Source organism: Mesitornis unicolor, unplaced genomic scaffold, assembly GCF_000695765.1.
Source record: "Mesitornis unicolor isolate BGI_N332 unplaced genomic scaffold, ASM69576v1 scaffold11504, whole genome shotgun sequence".
NCBI classification, from domain to species: domain Eukaryota; kingdom Metazoa; phylum Chordata; class Aves; order Mesitornithiformes; family Mesitornithidae; genus Mesitornis; species Mesitornis unicolor.
The window spans coordinates 56,806-80,304 of record NW_010180869.1 but is presented as its reverse complement, the minus strand read 5'-3'; the positions used below and the strand labels follow the sequence as shown (position 1 = coordinate 80,304).

At 36.7% G+C, this 23,499-nt stretch overlaps 1 protein-coding gene across 1 annotated transcript in view; it reads left to right on the top strand.

Moving 5' to 3' along the window:
- LOC104539644 (P protein-like) overlaps positions 1-23,499 on the top strand; it is a gene marked incomplete at its 5' end in the record, with an annotated part of 89,001 nt that overhangs the window by 26,084 nt on the left and 39,418 nt on the right. The window contains 2 exons of the mRNA XM_010183229.1: positions 7,512-7,605; positions 20,484-20,577. Coding sequence (XP_010181531.1) covers positions 7,512-7,605; positions 20,484-20,577 — 188 coding nt within the window. The remainder of the gene's footprint in view (positions 1-7,511; positions 7,606-20,483; positions 20,578-23,499) is intronic.

The window sequence follows — 23,499 nt, the reverse complement described above, 5'->3', positions numbered from 1 at the left end:
ATACAGTGCAACAGGTGTTTCTTAGATCTCTGCTTATTTATTGACTTGCTATTTACAGAATCAAGTTGTAATTATTAATAACAGAAAACCACCCACACAGCAAAATCACTTCTTCAGGTGCATAGTTCACTCACACATTCACACTTACCCGCTGACCTGCTTCTATATATAAGTCTGGTTTCATATGGCCTCGGTGATATTGGAATATAGGGCACCTGCTATGAATGATCTTTTTCTTTCTTGGCAAAAGGGGACAGCTTCACAGCTGAGCCTATGCTCATAATTATGGAAGGTGCAATTGTACGGACTCCCTCCAGTGAAGCCCTCCAAAAGTCTCATAAATCTCCTTCAGTGGTGTACAAATGTCTGTATGACAAAGGGACAATAGCTATTGTGATTTTTGCAGTCATAGCCTTGATGGACCAAGTAATGGGTAGGGATATAAGACCCATCAAGTTCCTCCCACTTTTTGAACCTATGTGTGCAAAAAATCTGGATGATTTTGTAGATATCAGCTGTATGCTCTGACTGAGCACAGAGTGCTTGGAGGATGGCGTCAGAGACCTCTGTCAATAGTGTAGATGCTGTAGAAAGTTGCACACATGAAACAGTGGAATGTATTCTGAGGGCACTTAGATCATTGTTGATTACTATTACTGTTTTTCTGCTTGTGTTAAACTAAAATGAAGCATTGGAGCCACACAAAACCAAACAGTCTTCAGAGTATATTCCAGTTGCTTGTTTCATATAATCTGTCATGAATGCAAAGATTAGAAACTGCCCCAAAAACAGATGAGGAGATTGACACTTGCTTGATGAACTGTAATCCCAAGACTTTTCCCTTCTCTTTGAATATTGGAAAGTCAAGATCCAGCTGCCTAATTGAGTGAGTCAGTGTTTATTGCACTTCATTGCATAAGCATACTTGGTAATTGTGTTAAGAAAATATTTTTATTTTTTTGCAGATATGTAAAAAACGTACTATAGCAAAATATTTTGAGTTTGAGACATACTTTGTGGGAAACTCTGTGAACTCTGACTGTATGCAAAGGACTGTGTTGTCAGCAGCAAATGTAATATATACAAATATGTATGGGAGCTGCTTAAAAAACACCCACAAAATGTTCTATGCATAAACAATTCATAAACCAGGAGCTTAGTTATCAAGTCTCACACTTTTTAATTTTTGAATGGCAAGGGTGTTTTTCATGTTGGATATTCAGCTTTCTTTGAAGAATAAATGTGATGAATCATGTAGTGATGCTCTATGACTGCATTCTATTAATCCTCTGATAGTTTTCCGCATTTCTCAACAGGCTAAACTCACAATGACATTCCTTGACAGGCAGACTTACTTGTTTTTAAGGCCTGCATTTTCCTAGTATTGTCATTTATATAGCCACAAATTTCTGCCCTTAGACTGTTAGGTGACAGGATTTTATTACCAGTATGCTCTTTAGCTTAATTGACATGTTTTATCAGTCGCATATGTTGGAGCCATCTGTTTACATTTTTCTTTTACTACCAGAACTAATATATAGCCATAGTAGCTTCTCATTTTAGCTGAGTTTGAATACTATTTCCTCAATATAGAGTAACAAACAATTTCCATTAACCACCTGGCTGGCAAGGTGATTTAGTCTCTGACAGGACTTTGTTAGAAACCAGATCATTTTTTTTGTCCACTATTTATTGCCTCTAAAATGATAAGAAACTTTTCATTTGCTGTACTGAATATTTCATATGTATCTTAGATTCTTAGTGCCAGTCATATTTTTGGACCTTCTTTGCTTTCTTCTCTACCAGAGATTTCTATGCTCTGAATATTAATGCTTGATAAATGTGAAAGACTGGGCCATAGCTGTCTGCAGAGACACACCAACCATCAACAACTTGGGAAACTACAAATAGGGGGTTTTTTTTTCTATTAATGCATATTCTCTGCAGTTTTCACAAAAGACTTCTTTACCACATGCAGTTCTTAGAAAAGTGCGTGCTGTGAAATCCCATGGCATACAGCAGCAATGAATCACTAAAATAAAGATGTGAATTTCTGTTTCATTTTCATTTTGCACAGTTAGACAAAATGATATGGTATCATAGAATGGTTTGTGTTAGAAGGAACCTTTAAAGATCAACTAGTCCAACCATCACAACTATTGGAGCCCATGTGCCAAGGTACCTCTGAGGCGAATATGACCAGATGCCTCCTATTGTGCTGCATAGGTGTAGGATGAACTTGTCTAGTTACCCTTCTTGCACAATGGGGAGGTGTGATTACTTGTACGAGTATTATCTTTGGGAAGCAGAACTAGTTGAAAGTAGTTGAGAGGACTTTCCCCTGCTGGTTCTTATGAGTCTCCTGCCATCCCAGGAGCAGACACCCACCAGTGCCCCTCCTCTTTGGTGTCTCCTCAGTGTATCCAGAGTCCAGCTAGTAAAGCTAAATCATAATTTCTGCTTGTTTTTCAGAAGAAGATCTTCATAGGTTCAAAAGAGGTATTCTATTTTCATCTCCTTGACCGGTGGAATGCCATGCTCATGAGTCAGTTTTGTAATAAAAATAGGCAAATAGGAGAAAGGTCTCAATTCAGCTTGCTCTTTGGCAGTTTTGAGTCTTGGAAAAGATACTGTGATAGCAAGATGTGAAAGTCTTAACTGTTTGGTCATGGTTTTGCTTAGAAAGAATGCAGTCTGTGTAGCAAAATGAATGTGAAAGCAAAATGTTCAAGGCTCTTCATTCCACTTTTGCACAAACAGAACTGGAAGTAACAAGGCTTGAGAGGTGTCAAGTAGACAACACAACTGAGATGTGCAAACACGACCACCACTCTCTTTTATCAAAAGGAGACCGCATGCCACAATATAAATGCAAGGATTGTTATGGGGAAACCAACAGTATTTTATATAATTTAGCTTAGTAGTAATTGGAGTATATAATTCTAGTCTAAAACTCTTTCCATTTTCTCTTTCTCAAAGCTTTCATTTAAAGCAAAAATTGAGCTTCCTTGCTTTTTGATTATTTCATCTAACTTGAACTTCCAGAATGTTAGAGAGCTGAGAGGGATAAGAAGAAATACACTGTCCTGCAGAATCATATTTTTTGAGTCTGAATTAATTTCTAATATTTTTATTTGTTAATAGATGCTATTTTCTAAGGAAGGTAGATAATTTATAACAGTAATAAAATCCCATTCCATTTTTAAAAGCTTGCAATACTTATTTGAGATTAAAAATGGTGTGAAAGATGAAAATATATACCTTTCATTTTTTATTCTTTTTATATTTGTAACACATCCTGTGTATTTCCACAGTATACGATATAAACAGATACTTTCTTCACAAGGGTTAGTTTTGATTAGGATAGTTATAGAGACAAATGTGACAACACCTGTAGACACTAGCATTGTTCTTTGTACATCACCTTCCATCCTATATATGTAATATGCATAACACCCTATATAGAATCAAGATTAATGGTTATCTCCTTTCTGTATCAAGACTTTGAGGGCACTCTCCTTCTTCCAGGTGCAATCATTATTTCTTACAGTTACATTTTTTGCTTTTAATACTTGAAGGTAGATAGTCTTACAGCGAGTGGGTGAGGGGGATTTGGCCTTCCTCTGATGAGCTATATCACTCATTTTATTTAAAACCTGCCAATTAAGCAGCAATGGGAAGTGCTTTGAACTTTCCAGTAAAATTAGCAAATTTTCTAGAAGCTAGTCAAACAGAGATTTATCGCGATAAGACTGTTGAATTAGAAGGTGTAAGAAATGAAAGGTAGTTTCCAGGTAAGACTTTATTATTCTCCTTCTAATATTCTTAAGTGATTTGTTTACATAATCTGAAGTGGGGACAATGAAGGAAACACGAGGCTTCATAAGTTTTAAGTTTTGCTTTTTTTCTCTGTTGAGGGGCAGCACTTCTTAAAACTGAAAAATCTGCATTCCAAGTAAGTTAAGTCAATATGACAAAGATATGAGTACTATATATATCACAGCCAACTATGCCTCAGTTTCCAAAGTATCCTAGCTTGAAGGGCTTTTAATGCTATTGTAAATGCTTACAGCTTGAATCAGAAAGAGTTGGGGAACCAATTAATTTTTTCAAAACCATTGAAAACTACAGTCACACATTTCCTTCTAACCCTTAGATGAAGCTGAGGTTTGAGATATTGATAGCACAAAAATGTTGCCTAACACATAATAGCATGAGTGAATGGGGCAAAAAATGTTAAATGTGATTTTAGGGGGAAACAGAAGCAGGTTCCTTTGCAACTGACCCTGTGTGTGATCCTTATCTACTTAAAACGCAAACACTCAAGCAATGAGAAACGTCCATTGGCTTTAGTTGCTTTGCAACACCTCTTCAAGAGTTCATGCTGATGATCAAGTTTTTTAATTCATTTTTTTTGGAGAAGGAAAGTTCTTGAGATGGAGATTAGAACTATCTCTTTGCATTATGCCTACTTTTAGATCAAAACAGTTAGATGCTAGTGACTTTTGGAGACTGGCATGCTGTTGCCACACAGGATAATGGATAAGGATTACAAAAATATTAGTGTACATTATGGATCAACTAAATATTTCTATCTATCTGAATCACCAGAAATTTAACTGAATGTTTTGCATTGATATTTCATCTGGTTATTCAAAATTGAATCCTATGGTGCAACATTCCTTGTTAGAAATACTTCTCATTTACAAAGGATATATGCATGTTAAATCTAACATGAACTATGTATTAGAGGTTTGTCTGCAGGACTTCCATTTCCTTTGTGTCTTATAACCACTATTCTTTGGTATGGATGAATTCCTTTAGTGGAAGCATTCAAATCTAAGTGTACACAAATATGTATTGCTAAGGCACATTTCAGTATTTTCCCCTTGCCACATAAACAAGCATTTATGGAAGCAGAGATTCTTGATCTACTACCTGTTAATGCCCTTAGGAGCATGGCATCACTGATGACAGTTTTAACATAGATGATTAATTATTATGAAGCCTTTTATAAAGGATTCACAGTACTACTAAATGGAAGAAAAGCAATTTTATGAGAAGGAGGCAACAACAAATCCAATGGGGTCAAGTGTATTCTTGGTCTTCTAAAATACTTTGTTGGGTTTAAAAAAATTGAGAACTGAAGATTCAAGCACATTACACAATTGCACCTTCTCTTGATAAATTGCAATGTATCTTTGTGTTAAAAAGAAGATACAATGAGTTGAAACCTTTGTTCAGTGACTTTCTTCTAGGGGGGGTTGTGTCTTCAGTCCATAGAGATTTACAGGACACAGAGATACTGATACTGAGCTCCTTCACTAAACAGAGAACCAGATTTTCTGATTGAGGTTATTATGTGTGTGTGGCTACAAATGCCTAGCAGAGCATTACCTCATGGAGTTTCTGTCTGACATCTTGGTTTTGCTTCTTGCTTCCCCTGTCTTTCACAGTCCTGTAATTAGAGAGGGGGTTTCTGAAGTGCCATAAGGCTCTGCTTTCCTGATGATTCTCACCAGTGGGGTGTGAAAATGGCATACCTTGCTCTGCACTTGGGAGGTGGCTGACAACAGCTTTGGGACGGACCTTAATAGCAAGAAAATAGGACTGTCATTTTAATCTCCTCTGTCTAACCACCCTTTCTGTGTTCAGTAGGGGACAGACAAGGAGTTGTCTAATTTAAAAAGGTGTTGCTAGTCTGCACGGTTCAGGATTGTGTCCTGCATCAAGTGAGTTACCATATTACATCAGGATACTTTCAAGTAATTCTGAGGAACTGAATAATCATTTTTGATTCTTTGGTCAAAATTATATAGTAGAAAAAAGCGCTTTATTTAGATTCAGCAAGATGGTTTATCCTATGATGATTTGTGTTTAAATTTGTTGTTGAAACACAACATTGTTTTGAAATAAATATAACTGAAGTTAGAATTGTATATCATGTTCCGGCAGTGATGGTTTGAGAGAATCAAAGTTTGTGGGGAGAAATGAAATCTTTCATCACTGTTCCATGGAAAAAAACAGACAAAATGTTGGATCTGCTGACCTTTCTTTAGGTCTTAAAGCAGAAATAGACATCTTCAGTACAATTCAAGAAAATTTTTTTAGACATTAATTTATCCAGGTTAATCAATTAGAGGATTTAAGAGGGATGATTAACACCACTGGCAGGAGGGATGTAGAAAGGATTGTATTTCTTCATAAAGCCTATATATTGCTCCTTACCAAAAGAACACACACATTCAGTAAAGGTGAGCATCACCCAGACATAAAAGTGAAAACATTTTTCAGGAAGCAGCTGTTCCATCCCTGACATCATACCCCTTGAGGGGGACCTGTGAAATACATTCAAATGATAAACTGGAGGATTAAAAGTCATAACTCTATTCACTGTTGAAAATCCTGGGCTCTGAGAAAGCATTTATTTTGAGGCATACACAGTTATTCCACAAATCCTTTCCTGCTTGATCTCTTGCTGTTTTGCATTTGCTTATTCTTGCTCTCTCTCTTTTGGTCCCATAAACCACTATGCACATTAAAAAGAGTTTAATAACATTATTGCCTCTCTTCTAATGACCTTCTCTCTACAAATACTGATTACACCTTCCTTTCAAACCAAGTAGTTACACAATGAAGTTCAACTCAAACCAGTTTTTCCCAACTAAGGCAAAAGTTTTGTATCTTTGGAGGGTGTTACTGACAGTTCTGATGCTACTGGAAAGCCTGTCTGCTGTAGTTTTGGACTCTGTACCTGTTGCCTAATGAAGTCTATTATGTCTCCCTACAAGCCTTGTTTGACTTTTCAGGGCATATATATTTTTTATTTTCTAGAATAATTTAATGAAAATCATAAAACTTGTAGATTTCATTCACTGGGAAATATTCACATTATCCGGTAATTATAATGTTAGAATAAAAAGTAAAATAACTCAGCTTTGCTTATGAGTTCAGATGCCTGACACATAGGCCTTTCTCAATTTTTCTCTGATCAAACACTTTTGATTTTAACAAGGATTCAGGAATCTTTTGGTTACTGTAGATCATAGATCTACACTCATCTTGATTGTGAAGGTCTGGACATCTCTTACAGCTGTTTGCAGCAAAAAGAAAGGATATAGCTCTGTTCTTTAGATTTAAAGAAATGGAGAGGGAATTGATTTGTAGTCACTGACAGTTCCATGTTGAACCAAAAGTATCTAATGGAAGGTACTCATAACCTTAAGATATCCTCAGTTTTGTCAGCAGTACCTGCATCAGCCTTGGCCTAACATTGCCAGTGCTTTCTCTTTGGCTTGTAGGATTAGCACTACCACTGGGGAAAAGTGAGCACAGATCAAGAATATGATGCAAAGATTCTAAAAAAACCTAAACAAAAAACCCCAAAATGAAACTGCAGGTTATTCTTTGGACTTGCTAGCGTTTTAAGTTGTATACTTGAATTAATTTTATTTATATTGTGCTGATGGTTGGCTAATGTCTCCTGAATCTCTTTTCTTCTTAAACCACAGATTCCTGTGATTATCAACCTCAGTAAAGATCCTGATGTTAACTTGCCTATGAAACCATTAATCTTCTCATTGGCCATGGGTGCATGCCTTGGAGGTAAGAGTTCATGTGAGAAAGCTGACATAAGTTAATAGCCATGCAATTATGTCATGTTAAAATTAGCAAAATAGGTTCAATGATTTTATTATGCAAAGCATAAGGAGAGCCTGATCTAGCTCCTCTGAAGTCAAAAGGACTCCTGGATATGGATCCCAGCCACTGTCTGCTGCTACAATAGGATTTTTGCAGTCCGTGTTTGAAGACTGTATCTGCATAAAGTACAGATGCACAAAGAAGCAGTCCAGATGGTGCTTACAGGGTTCTGATCTTTTGTGAGAGAAAATACAAAGATACATTTAGCTTTCAGAACAGAGACTCATCATTGCTCATTGAAAAGATGCAGAAAATATATAATAGCTGAGATCTGAAGGCTTGATTCAAAGTCCACTGAAGTCACTGGGAGGTTTTCTGGCTAGCTTACAGAATAGTTTGAGTATCCATTTACTGGCCTATTTAGCACTCCTTACTCTAAGGAAAGTATTTTTGAAGTCTTTGGGAAATGTATCTCTAATAAAGAAAGCTAATAGCCATTCTCCTAGTGCCCATCTTGCCATTAACAAGCAGATGGGTTCATTACTTTTTTAAACTGAAAATGTACCATGTATGTATTGTAGGCCCGGGATTTCCTCCCTGATTGCTATAGCAATAAAGGAGAATAACTATTTGGTAGTATTTAAATTAATGTTTATTCTAGATTTTTTTTTCATATTCTGCAAATGGCTTATGAACATGTCACAGCATTTCCAAATAGCAAGCATACTAACTGCAATTACAATGTGTAAGTTTTTAATGAGAAATATAGTTAGTATTATATTTTTACTACTGAGAATTTAAATGTTAATTACATTATATTGGTCTGTGTTTTGATGTCTAAATATTTAGGTAGTTAGGCTACATAAATTTAAAATGGATAAAATGACGATTTGCAATGAATCCACCTCTTCTTCCCCTCCATGTACCTCCAAATAATTTCCTTGACTTTACAGAGAGAAAAACTAAAACCAATTTTGTGTGTAATACAGGATCTGTTTTGTTTATTTAGCTAAGTGATTGCTAGTACAAGTAAACTTAATACCTAACAAAGATTATAATGATGTAATTTACAGATTGAATTTTAAGAGCATGTTGCAAAGGCAGGACAATTTATACCAAACAACAGTTATTCATTTGAGGAATATCTTTTTGTACTCATCATTACTCATCATTATATTGTGGTTTTAAGCTGTTCCTCTTTAACCTGGTGATTTGAATAATCAGTATATCTTCATATAAATGTTTGCCATAAAAATATCATCTTTCTTCACAATTTGCTAATTGCCGAACGTACTCTGATTTCATTAAACTTTCAGGAATATAAAGTTGGCCAGATTACTCTGACATATTCTGAGTTAGCGTCACTTCACCAGCCTTGGAGCCTGCAAATCTCATCCAATTTTCCTAAAGTATCAGTTATCACCTTAACCCAAATTCCTTTAATTTGATTTGTTAAAGGGCTGCTGGGATTTTAACAGAGACTTTTGTGTGTATTCAGTATGAGACAAAATTAGAAATATAAACAGTACCATGGGAATTATTTGAATTAAAAGCACTAGAGGTCCATAGGAAGTGTCCAAGTATTTAGATAGGCTCCATAAAAATAGTTGGATTTTAAAAAAAAAGTCCATTATCATTATTAGCAAAAGCTTAAACTCTCCAGACTCTGTTTTATTAGCATAAAGCTGGGCATATGCTGAGTTATACGGGCAAAGGTCTCATTGGAGTGTTAGCCCGAAACTTAATATGCTTCTTACTTTCCTATATTAAAACTAAAAGCTAAGGAACAGCATGTTATTGTTAGGAAGTGAAAAGTGTGGAAAAGTTTTTGCTTTAAAAGACTGCATAGCCCCCAGAAGTGAGGGGAAAGGGGATTTTCTTTTTTTTTTTAAAAAAGTACGTGTTGATGGCCTTTAAAAATTATTTCTACAAGAAAAGTCTTATCAGCACTGATGGTGTGAAGGAATGCTCACGGCAGTCTAATCCCATTGTAGAAGAGGTAGATGACAATTATATCACTACTGTCTGCTGCTTAAGGCAAAGGATTGGATCTTAGCACCGCGTATGCAACGAAAGGAACTCAGCAAACAGGACATTTTTAGCAGCTAAATAACTATGTATTTCAGGATGAGTTGTTTACTACATAATGAAGAGCTTCAATTCTGGTAATTTGATAGCATTTCTGGGGTTCAGGATTATGTGCTGTGCTTATGTGACTGTGAAGGAAGCATCAGCATTTGTGCCTGTCTTGGAAAATGCTGTGCCACATTTTGTCCTGAAAAATTTCCAGTGGGTGCAATTATTTTTTTCCTACTGTCACAAAGTGCACAGACAGCTATGGGTTTGGAAGATGATAGGATGAGAAAAGACAGTAATTTTCCTTCATTGCTTTAGCTGTGGTCCTGGCAATGAAGGAAGGATTGAGTCAGCCTCAAGCAAGATGAAGAGACCTCTGCCAGTATAACTGTCATCTTCAGCAATGTCTCCCAAAAGAGAGCTGCCACTATTAAATTTCTTTCTTTCATGGCATTGGGCTTAGACGTAAGGAGTAACTGAATATGACATAGATACTCCTCATTCTGTAAAATGTGTCTCTGAAGGTAAGAAGGGATGAAAAATCCTCTCTTAATCAAGAAAGCCAAGGACAGTGATGGCCATGGACAGTTCCTGGTGCAATAGTCACAATTTTGAAATCTTTGGGTCTTCCTTGGAGTTTGCCAGTTTTTTTCTGGCAGAAGTTTTCTTGCTTCGGTCAGGTCAATATTACATGATTAAGAAATAAATGTGGTAATTTTTCAATGATTCTGGTTCTGGAAATTTAGGTTTATGTTTTACCCAGCTATCTTTAAAAACTTAAGCTGTAAATTAGCAGTCTGGCAGCCTCAGGCTCCCTGTTTGCTGATGGGGATACCAGCATGTCCAGAAGGAAGATGTTTATTCATCCACTGAAAATGCCAAATGCTCTCTGCAAAGCACATTGGAGACCCTCACGTGTGGAATTTCAGTAGCTGAGAGGGATGCCCAAAGACAGGTCAAATAAATTCAGACCTTGGGGCCTCTTGGTTTGTCAATTCTTTTGAATGCTGAACGACCATATCAGTTCATGCCTGTCCGGGCATTAATGGTCAGACTGACTAAGTAGCTGAAAAAACAGTATTGCTCATGGGTTTTTTTATGTACTATCTTCCAGTATTTCAGTTATGTTTTGACTATGAAGGGAAAGAAAAAAGGAAATTTAAAAGGAAGCAAAGGAAACAAATTAAGAAGTAACTTTACTTATTTACTGTGTTCTGTTCACTTATTTACTCTGTTGTTCTTCATCTGTGTTTCTTTTGCACAAGAGGACATTGAATAAAGCTGTATTAGTTGGTGGTTCCTATACTAGTACATGATGGAATTACGGTCCTGATTGAGCTGTATGTAGACCTTCCAATGGTGTCTAGGGAATGTTGTCCTGAAATTCTGGAGGACAAATTAAGATAGCTAGCTCCAGCAATTTCAGAGAAAAAAGGAGCTTTAATTGCACTGCTTCTATTGGCTCATAAGTTTGAAAATAACATGAAATATGGATTCAACTAAATTTGAATAAGTGCACAGTCAGAAATCCACCTGTTAAGACTGTTCAATTGTATGGAACTATATTCCTTACTGAGCTGAGGAGGTCATAGCTAAGATATTTTTGAAAGGTTTTTATATATTTGACATTTGAAGAGCTGGCATTTATTTTTTTTTCATCTCCTGTTTTAATGATTTATAGAAAGTATGTTTTTTATAAAAAGAAGAAAAAAAGATTTTAAAATAATGAATTCATATTTGAAACTCCCTACCTTCTGAGTTCTCAGTTGCTAACACAGAAAAGTGGAAAAAGAATTTCTCTGCTGCAGTCACTATTGCTGTGGTCCAAAGGGGATATTTTCTACTGTGTACTGTTTTACACTATTTTTCTTCTCTCTGTATTTTCCTGGAGGACAACACCCCAAAGTCCTCATGGTTACAAGGCAATCTCTATGATGCACACAGCTGTGTTATTCTGGCCATACAATTTTTGTTGTAGGCTCTACTTCAAGAAATGAAGTAGGAAGAGGGGGCTGCTGGCACTTTTCTTCTAACCTTACAGAGTCAAAACCCAGATGTGAATAAAATCCATCATCCACATGACATTGCACTAATTACAGCTATTAAGGAAGTGCAACCCACAGTGTAGCTAAACAGTGGATTTTTGCTCCGTGGTCCAGTGCTACAGCTATTCTTCTTCTTGGCACCCCTCTTTAGGTCCCTGATGCAGATGGAGACTTGCACAGTGGAGTATCACTGATTTATTATTCCTACAGATTCTGCTCAATAAAATCCTAAACGAGTTTTAAAGCTTCAGACACACCTGAAGTATAAACCTAGAAGTATTGTTTATATTCCTAAATGAACTCTCCTGCTTTACAGGATGATGGAAAATTGTTAGCCTTCCATAAAATATAAAATGTATTAAAATAGATAATAATTAATATTATGGGAAAACCACAACCATAGATCCCTTGAAGTTCTTTTATTATTACAATAGATCATATCTGTAGAATGCTTTTCAATCTGAAAGATTCAAAAAGTCTATCAAGAACTAAATGTATGGTGTAAATATCTAAAAGTTGTTTAAGATAAGCACTATTCAGCTTTGGTTTTGAACTTAATTGTTGTATACAATATGTAATTGAAAGTGTAGGAAATTTTTTTAGTGGAGAGAATATACCTACCTGAGCTTCATTTTAAGTGGGACACTGATATTGGAAACTCATATTTTTTCTAAAGGAGCCTTTTAATGATGAGAAATCCTGGGGCTCAGTTTTATGTCCTGTGTGTGAGATAGCCCTGATTTAGATAAGTATCTTGCCTGTGGATATAAAACTCACAATCCAAATCAAAGGATGATATATTAGGGAATGAGAATGACTTGAGATCATTCAAAAGGATGTTGCTGCTCTTGATTTTGAAAAGCAGGCAAAACAAAGAAGGAAATTTAAGAATATCTCACAGTTTTTCTTTAAAGACCTCAGTGCAGACTTCAGCAGTTTTATGCCTCTAAATTGTACATATCTAGAATCCAAATACAACAGGTATTTTGTTTGTCTTACACTAACACCTAATTATTTTCTGATTATACTTTGCATTGTTTCTATGAAGTTTCCAATGATGGAAAGTGAGTAACACAGACTCAAACTGTGATTGCTGTCCATTAAATGGCAGTGCTACTTGTTGTTAATGAAGAACTCATCCAGGTGTTAACTAAAAGTTTCAGGGTTTTTTGTAGCAAGAACATCATCAGATATGAGCACAAGGAATCTTTTCTCTCTATTGATATTTGACTGCCCAAACTGTCCTTTTGCTGTTTCCAGAACAGCCAGAATCTGTAACCTTCTATAAAATTCCAGCTGCTGTTTTCCTGAGCTCTTTCATGGGATTCAAACTCTGAGGCGTCTCCATATTTTTCAGTATGAAATTCTTAAAGCCCAGCAGTGCTGTGAAGTCCTTGCTCATTACCAGAGTCCTTGCAGCTAATGGAGATTCTCTAATCTTCAAGATTACTGAAGAAAATCCTCTGTGGCATGGAAGATATACAGAAGAAAATTGTGAATATAAAATGTAAAAACAGCTAAAACTGAGTGTGTACCTTTGACAGACATCCCTTTGTCTGATATTGAGGCAATATCAGAAGCCTGCTTGGTGTTAAGACACTGAGTTAATATGGAAAAAAACCCACATTTACCCTAGCCAGTTTTTCTCAGTAAAGATATTTTTCTAAGCTTGAAAAGAATTACCTTGGCAGACATGCATTTATAGGTGTATGTATGCTATTAATGATGAAATATTAAGTATATGAGGTTAAGGATGCCATTTCAGCTGCACTGGTGAGGATTTATAGTTTCAATGGTAAATCTTAGATTTTAAAATGGAAAGGAAGAGCCATATGTAATATGTAGAATCCTATTCTATTTTACATTGATTTAGAAAAAAGAATTTATACCAAACAGCAAGATAATTTGATTAAAATGTTTGCATTACTCAAGAATTTAAAATGCTTGTATTAGTGGATTTCAGTCTATGTAAAATAACTGAGTGCTTTAAAGTTCTTCAAAGTAGAGATAGGTTAATGATTAGAGATGATACTGGAGACTTCTACAAAACATATGTGGAGTTCTGTTTAATTTTATTTACTTGCTTTGTGCATTTTTTAAAATCATAAATTACAGAAGGTTCTTTCTAGAAGCCGTGTCCACTTCTGTTTTCAGAATAATATAGAATATTCAAACTCATTATGTTGTAATCGTGAGTTGCTGCAATATAGAAATACAAATTCTGTATAGCTGTCGGCAGAAGAGGTATATGCAGTTAGAAGGTAGCACACCATCAGACAGAGTAAGACAGGGAAGCTATAGCAAGCTTAAGTGCAAAAGATAATACTGTACTATCCACTTTCTTTTCTCCGCAAACACTTTTCAGACAATATGCCCTTTTCTGAACCTTGAGTGGTACAGAAAAGAGGAGGAAAAAAAATTCTCACTCTGCAATATTCATATTGATTTATATTGATGAATGAGACACTGTATGACACTAAAGAAAGTTATAATCATGCCCCAGATATTATTTAGTCATATGTTAATAAATATCTCTAGCAAAGTTGCTGTTAGCACACTTAAACTAAAGAGAGGCACTAACAGGAGTTGTGAAACTGTTTTAAACAAACCACTTGAACCACAGCAAACATAACAAATAAGCTTCAATCAAAAGTCAATATGATTAAAGCCAGAATATGAATTTAAGGCAGCTGGATATTCTAAAATAACTTAATGACTTAATGGAGGAATACCTTTTTTTTTTGAGTAGCCTTGTCTTGTTCTGCTCAGCTTCAAAGTAAGTTACGACAAAGTTGAATAATGTACTTTTATGTCAGGTATCTATACAAGGAATAATTTTTCAATATTCGGTCCCTAATAGTGCCACATGTGGAGAAGCTGTGAAATTGAGCTGTAAGTTTTGGCCTCTGAATCTGAGAAACAGTAATTTAAATATGTGCAAACTGGGGCTTGTGTTCAGCATTAAAAGCTTTACATGGAATTTGCTTGAGTATGTGTTTCAGGGCATGAGGGTACGGCATGTTTGAGTACACTACTGACACTCATAACAGGTTTTTTTTTTACAAAGGCAGATAGTGATAGGATGAGGGGGAATGGTTTTAAACTGGAAGAGGGTAGATTTAGACTAGATATTAAGAAGAAATTCTTTACTGTGAGGGTGGTGAGACACTGGCACAGGTTGCCCAGGGAAGTTGTGGATGCCCCCTCCCTGGAAGTGTTCAAGGCCAGGTTGGACAGGGCTTTGGGCAATCTGGTCTAGTTGGAGGTGTCCCTGCCCATGGCAGGGGAGTTGGACCAGATGGTCTTTAAGGTCCCTTCCATCCCAAACCATTCTAGAATTCTATGATTTTACCTTTATACTGTGTAAGTTAACTTGGAGGAGAGAGTTGACATCAGTGAACACCTTAGGTTTTATGTCTCTTTTACAGATGTCTGGATTTGAAAGAAGCTTATGGATTTCTTTATGTCATTAAAGTAACAAGAGCAGGATGTGCAGCAGCCTGCCATATTTATTTCACACTTCTGGTAGAAAAATGACAAGTTTAAATTTCACCTTTTCCTCTCATAGAAAAAATAAAACAATGAACGTTGAACAGTGCAGTAATTGTCCTCCTGGTGTTATTGTAGTGATGGTAAAAAATGGTAAAAGTCACCTGATTAAAAGTGTTGGATTGAGTTCAGTTAAAGGAACTTTTGGGATAAGTTAACTTAAAATTCTGATTCACAGTCTATTTTTTCTTCTCTTTTTCCAATGAACTCCATGTGTATGTATTTATGCAGAAACATCCCATTCAAAATGTTTTTAAACTGGTAAAATTAAAAAATACTGATATCATATGACTGCAATCTATAACATATAACAATGTTGAATGAATGAATGCCTTTTCCACCTTACTACCTAGGACTTTTTCTTTGTTATTTTAGAGACTGTCAATGGTTTAATTGTCCTTGATTCTGTAGCTTTTCATTGACTGCAAAGTTGATTATCAAGGGCTTGTTAATTTTCAGACATAAAAATATTATAAAGGTATTCAAGACTTGTAGACATCTAACGGGTGAATATACATGGCTTTGTTTAATGAGGCGAATCTGGATTAGTTCTGTGTGAAACATAAAATTCCTAAAAGCTATGAAGGCTGTCTCCTGTAAGGCTAACCAAAAATATAACTGCTCAGCATTCACTTCAGCAGCCAGATTTGTTACATTTTCTCAGATTGTGCTTTAAGTAGAGAAATGGAATATGCAATGGAAAGGAAGCTGCACACATTAGTTTACCTATATTTAATGATATAAAGTATGTGAGAGGCTGCAGAGTTTTGTTTTGAAAATGAATGGGAAGCAAGGAGCTGGTTTCCTTCAAGAAGTTGTTCTTTGATACTATAATGGGATGGTATGATTACGGCAAAAAGCAGGTCTGAGATTCCTCACCCTAAAATTATTCATGAATCTGTATTCAACTGCTGTTTCAGAGTGTTTCCTCGTTTCCCCCTTGCCTGGGGCAAAGCAGTGCAAAGAGCCGAGCCTGTGTCAAACTGGGCCTTACACAGGCTTGTCCAAGGCCAGGGAAAATCTGTTTTCAGGGCTTGTGTTGACATGAAAACGGTAGTCTTTTTGCTTTTGCATTAGCTAGCCAGAGATACAGGGAAGAGAAAATGTAGAAAGGTTATCAGGTAATCACAGGTGTAATGGATTGTAAGTGGTCTATAATGTTCACAACAAAGCGAGACCTTTCCCTAAGCAATCTACTTCTAAGCTTCTGTTTTGCAAGGTACTATCTCCTTTATATTTAAGAATTTTACTGTTTATGAAGGTTTCTCATGCTAGGCCAAATAGCTTTATAGTGATAATCCCTTCCCTTTGATTTCTCAATGCTTTGAGTAATGAACGCTAACCCTACTGGGCAATTTGAGGTGATTCTCCAGGCAAATATATTAATGCAACAAACCCAAGGGTTAGGCTTGCTTTTGAGGTGGCAATACCAAAGGAACTCCTGAGAACTAAGGGTATTTAGGTATAATAGATGCACTGCTGACAAGTGAAGATCAATAGCTGAGAATGAGATTTAAAGTGAGAGGAAACGTTACTGATACAAACTCTGTCCTTTTTCTTGTTATGATTCTACCCTTATTTTCAAAGCCCCTTTCTTTAGTAAACTTAATCAGTTCTCCCAGCACTGATTTCCAGTGCATTGCAGATTATAGTCACCTGGGCAAACTGTTTCCTGAGGGAGAGATTACCTGGGCCCAAGCGAGGTGCATTAGTGCGATATGCAGGTATTGGGTTCGAATTTGTCAGTCTCTGAAAGAGTGGTGTAGCAAAGGTTAATAATTGAACACTGAGTTGAGGCTGCCACATACAGTTCACCTATGTGTTATTGTATTTTGAGCATACAAGCAAGCAGAAGTCTTTGCTATGCTTTTTAGTTTTAATTATTCTTAAGTCTGAAGATGATGTGAAGTTGAAATCAAGACTGGGCGAAGTCTGAGAAAATGCTTATCCTTCATTTGCATCAACTGGAATGAAGTTAACATGTGTAGGTCTCCAGATACACTAATCTAGTCTTGGGTTGTCTGTGATTCAGAGGTCACAGTGTTGTTGTTTCACTACTGAGTTAAACATCTGCTGTGGAGACAGATGTTCCTGGGAGGAGAAACAAAAGTTTGCCTTTGTTGTTATCTTCAGTGTAGTTCTTCGAAGCCTGCTGAGCCAATGCCTAATTAAACTGCACACATGCTCTGAACAAATGAAAAAGAAATGCTGCTCCTTTCAGATAACATTTGAGGTGAGAATTTCTCCTCAAGTGAAATCTACTTGGGGAAATCAATTCACTGCTGAAGCAGAGACTCTTTCCATAATACTCTGTTATGTGAAGGCATTACTATAGCCCATGTGCAATATAGGAGAGTGCGTGCTGTTTGGAGATCTCGACTGTACCTAGTCACAGCCATGGGACAAGTGCAGTTTCAGACCTGTTTCTTTAATTTGAAGCTGGAGCTATATTCCTTGTCTACAGTAATATTATTCTGATGGTGGTGTCTGATTGTGCTACACATAGAGCAAAAACCTCTTATGAAATGTTTGGAGGCTGTAGACTACTGATTAGTTTTGGAATTGAAAATTCCTTAAGTGTTCCTGCCTGACTCCTCTAATATCATGAGCTGTATTCATTTATTCTGTTTTAGCATTAAGCCTCATGCTTTGTGCCTTGGCTTTCTCATGCCACAGCCTACCAGGAGTCTTGATGTTCCAAGTTCAATTTCATACCTTTAAACATGCATTAAAGGAACTAAAATATGCTTTGAGTCAAAGAAAGGGCAAGGGAAATGAGCTGTATAGTTCCTAATGACCAGTGCTACCCAAGACACTATTTTTAAAAGGTTTCTGGTCCTCTGGTAAGGTTAGTAATCTTTTCTCTCCACACCTGAAGCACGTGTGGGTGGGTGCATGATTCACTGTGTATGATAACAAGCCTAGGTCACAAATAAACTTTGATGTTTCATGAGAATGCTCCACAGTGCTTTTATGATGTAGGGATATACCCTTCTATTGATGCACAGTTCTACTAACATCAGCAGGGCTCCTTGTAGATGGAGAGAACCTCTGCACCCAGCTTCAGTTCCTTTGCAATATCAAAGCCTTAAAAACAGAGCAAGTAGGAAGTAGCTCACCTAGCATAGCCGCTGGGAGAGCAGAAAAAAAAAAGAATTAAAAAAAATAAAGGGACAATTAAATATATGAAATCAAATGTCCATTTGGAATTGCAGTGAGAGGAGGGAATGCTTTTCTCATCTTACATTGTCTGCAAGATTTCAGCTTCTTTCTTGTTGCACAGTGGGCTCAGCTCAAAAGCTGTTTGAGGCTGCTGATGAGAAAAAAAACACCCGAACAAACAAAACAGTCTCATGTTCTTAATAGGTATAGTTGAGGCCACTCATCTGAGACAACAGATAGCCATGTTCATATCTCTACTCCAGGATGAAAATCTCAGTTTCCTGCCTATTTTATGTTAATAGTTTACCATCTTGGAGTAAATAAGAGTCATGGTTTCTCTTTGGACTCAATTAGAAAAATCTTGGCCACAGAAGGATTTTTTCTTGCAAAGATTTGTATTTCATGAAGTCAACTTGAAACAAAAAAGTCCTGAGCAACTTAGTATCCAGTGACATTGATATGGCTTTGAATACAAACAGGAATCAAAATTATTGGAATCAAGCTCTTTCTCCTACTCTTTTTCTTATCAGAAGAGCAAGTCCTTAATTTCTCCAGTGTTCCTTCCACATCACATCTTTTCTCTCCTTTTCCTTACTTTTGAACTCTATCACTTAATTTTATTTTAATTTAAAAGTGTTCTATTTTTTTAAGAGTATTTTTAGAAATCTGTTCATTTCAGGTGCGGAAGGCCATAATGGATACCATTTGTGAATACTTAGGGAAATAATCCTTCTGCCTTTATTCTGACCTGTTTGTTAGTAAACTGATCTCTGGGTAACCTGAAACATTTACTAAGTCAAAACAATTAACTGAAGCATTAATTGCCTTTTGATATGTTTCTCTCAAAGGCAGTCCAGAAGAGTGTCCACTGAACAGGGATGTTTAATAGTGTCAAAATGGGAGGAGAAACTATATGCCAATGGGAGCAATGGAAGACTTGTGCTTAGAGTAATGAACTGCTAATGTAGTGATGTATGACAAAAGAGATGATATGCCATAGCCTAATTTTTTTTTCTTCTAGATTAACTCTTTTGTTCAATATTTCAGTTAAGAAATAGAATGTAGGAGTCACTGTCACTTCCTGAGTCGTGACTTAGATCAGAAACATTTGCTGAAGCCATCTGTTTCGTGGAAGTCAAGTATACAGCATTTCTTAAGTCTGAGGTATGATGCATAGGAAAGCTACAGAAAATGGGTCGGTCTTTCTGAGTTCTGAATACTTGACTTCTCTACACTGCCAGATTGCTGAAAGTTCAGAGAAAACACCAGAATAAATTTGTTACTGGAAAAGACTTAGGAGAAAGAGAAATATGTGGTTCTTCCAAGAGAATAGATGTGTATTATAAACATGATGTATTATTTTTGGTGAAGTTCACTGAATAAAGTTATGTTCTTTTATGAATCAAAGAGCCACTGTGGCTTGATAAGCAAACTTTGTATCATGTACATTCTTTTGCCTTAGCATAGCGATGTGAAACAAACTCATTCCCCTCCATTTTCCCACTTACAGTGTTTTAAATATCTGTTAAAAAAATCTTCCCAATTATCCTCTTCCCAGTTATCCTCTTTATAAAAAAAACACTAGTTTGTCAATGTCAAGTTTCTGTAAGGATAAAAGACATCTATTTTTCTTAGCATCCTCAAGCTATTTCATCTTTTGTTTTCAGATCATCTGATGGCACCTTCTTGTATATAAAACAAAAAGTCAGCAATTTTATCTGAATGCAAGTCTCTGGTATCAATTTGACAGCTACTAGATTGGTGTTATGTTCCTTCCCTAATTTTCTGGCTTATGTAGAATCAGAGAATGATACCAGGTTTATCTTTCAAAGTGTGAAGCTATTTATAGAATGTGGAAGTGCTGTCTGTATGTTTCTTTTCAAGCCTATGCAACTGAAATTGAATTTTCTGCTCTAACTAGTACATCTTAGGACTTTAGCACAGAATAAAGAGAGGAAGTGTAAGAAACGAAGCACAGCTATAAACTGGTATTTGTTTTCTGAACTGCAGGTAATGGAACATTGATTGGAGCATCTGCGAACGTTGTTTGTGCAGGAATTGCTGAACAGCATGGTTATGGTTTCTCTTTCATGGAGTTTTTCAGGTACAATTTTAAACTTCTTGCCTTAAATCTGTCATTTTTTTTTTCCTCTAGGCAAAAAATGGATCCTCCAAGGAGAAAAACTGGAGAAAGAGTCTATAAAATAGACCTGTGTTCCTAATTTGTTTTTGGCAACTGAAATGTGGGTGGAGGGCAGATAACTTTATTCTTTCACGCTGTGGATAGAACACACAAAGGTGATGAGAGCACAGTGGAACCCCAGGACAAACAAATCCTCAGAAGTTCTTGCTTCCATCACCCTCAATCTTATCTTAAGCTCTGTAGGGATACTAAATTTTCGCTCTGATTTTAGATACAGTTTAAACACAGATTCTCATCTGCACATTTTCACGGATGTTCCATTGCCAGGAGAAAGTGTGATATCCCAGTTTACACTCAGTAGAACTTTAATCCATAATCCCCTGAGTAAAATTATTTATCTAAAAGCAATTTCTTCTTTTAACCAGCTGCTTAGCAGCTATGAGTGAAAGTGTGATGAGCAGCTAGCAACAGCTCAAATTGTTGTTTAAGGAATAATTAATAATGAATAATTAATGATTAATAATTAATAATTTTTGGTTAATAATGGATGCTCATCAGCAGGTTCTTAAGGGACAAGGTGTGCTTAATGTACTTAATGGATACAAGAGATTAATATTTTTCCTAACACCTCAATTTTTCTGAGACTCTATTTGAAAGTTGTAAATAGAAACTGGCAAATAGAGGAGTAGACATGAAGTTAAAATGTAAAGTGTAGTTGATTTATCTAAAACATTTTTTTGTTTATTTTTCTGCAAATTTAAGGCAAAGGATAGTGTTAACACCAATATTTTCCCTGTTTTTTATTTACATTGTTTATTTTAGTTTCTCAGCTCTACCAGCTTTCCTTTATATTGTTCACCTCAAAGCCTTCAAACCTGCATAATTAATATGTTTAATCATATAGGAGTGTTTGGAGCAAAGCCAACGATCACCCCCAAAAATAAAGATGGTCTGAACTGTTCTTTCTAAAATTCTTGTTATGAGCATGTGCTGCTCATAGAACAGTTTCTCTCTTCACCCATAGTGTTCTCATGATACATTTTAGAAAGGCAGAGTACCTATCAAATCAAAGCCTTGATTGACAGGACCTTTGAGACTGCAGTACAGTCTTATGCAGTATACAGTGACAGCTAACAGACTTCTTGGAAGTCAAGCTCCTGTAGATAATAAAATGATGATACAGCAATACTGAGCTTGTGGATTGTTCTGTTCATTTTTTTGCAGATATTCAGCTTGTCATTTGGGGATTTAACTTGTATTTAGCAGTAGATTCTGTAATGAGATGTTCTTGAAGCTTCCATGACACTAACTATCTAAGCAGAAACAAGGATGTAAAGCCTGACTAGTCTCTTCAGCAGTGTTCACTGGAATGTATTATTTGGGAAGATTGAAGAAAATGCACAGATGTTCTGAAATGATCTTCTATACTTATGCTTTCAGTGGAAACTATTACCGGGGAAGGCTGTAGCCACTGCAAGCAAAGATGTGAGAACTGAATCCAGAGTAGTCACAGGTAGACAGCTATAGATATTAATTAGCAGAAAGAACGTAAAAGCCCACTTTTGCTGGCATCTTCTTTAATCACTGAGCAGGCAGATCATGAGCTCCTGTAGAATTTTTCTTAGGAAAGTATTTGTTTCAGTTTAATGTGCCCTAATTCAATACTTTTTCTTAGGCTTCTCCTGGCATTAAGAGGTATTATATGTATCCCTTGAGGATTTTGATCTTATTTACTTTTATTTACGAATGTTGTCTCAAAGCATGAAGTGATTTTTATGCATTTCTTCCCTGTTTGACTAGGATCACTCATTAAGTTTCACATCTTTATCCAGGGTCCTCTGTGGTGCTTCTACCAGTATAGACACAGATTGTTGTTACTCTCCCATCTTGCAAACCCCTGTGAATCACCAGTGGAAAATCATGGATACCAAGTGTGGGGAGATGATTGCCCTCGGCTGTCTGGTTTTTGCTAAAATGTCTTCCATCCAAGCTAGGCTGGTATTTTTTTGTCCTTCTCAAGTGTCTCTGTTGAGGAAATCCACGACATATCCGTCCTGGGTAGTATCTGGGACTACAGAGCACAGTATGCTACTTCCCATACCCTTTCTTCCTACCTGCATGCTAAGCCAAAATTACTCAACTATGTTTAAGGGAGGCCTTTGTTAGAAGCAGCTTTTTTGCAAACCATGGTTTGACATGGTGGCCTGGAGAGAAACTCTGGGCAGGGTTGCTAAACATGTCTAGTGAGTACAGCTTGACACGATGGGGGTGGAGAGGCTCTGGAGGTTGTGAGTGCCTAGTGGTGAGAGGCATCATGTAGACTTTCATGTAGGCAGGAAAAGGAAAAGGCAAAAACCAGGCTGGGTGTCCTGTAAGAGGGCTGATGGGCTCGTGACCTTTCCTATGTGTGCCTTTGTGCAGTGGCACTTGGTGTGGTTTGAGGTTCCTTTTTTTAGAGGGGAGCAGTGACAGACTGGTTGGTGTGTTATTCTTGATGCCTAGCCAGTGCAAGAGAAGGCCAGATGTGATAACTTGCCTTGAATGCTGTGATCTGACTATCCTGATGTGCTTCTATCTAGATGGCCTTCAGTAGAAGAAATCCTGTGCCAGGAGAGTGCATGCCTGAATAACCATGAATGTTATAGTTGTCAGAAATCCAACATCCTGGGGAAGGTCTGCCTTCAGAGCCACATCTAATTGCTTCCTTCCCTGGATCAAGAGTTCTACCTCCCTAAGGACCTTGGGGCACTCATCTCCTTCCAGACTACTAGACATGGTTGGATATAAGGAAAAGACAGCCAGCCCTAGTGTCCCATCCTCAACATCCAAGCATCTCAGGCCCATGTGCTGGAAGTACTATGCTTGTAAGGAGGTCCCAATAAG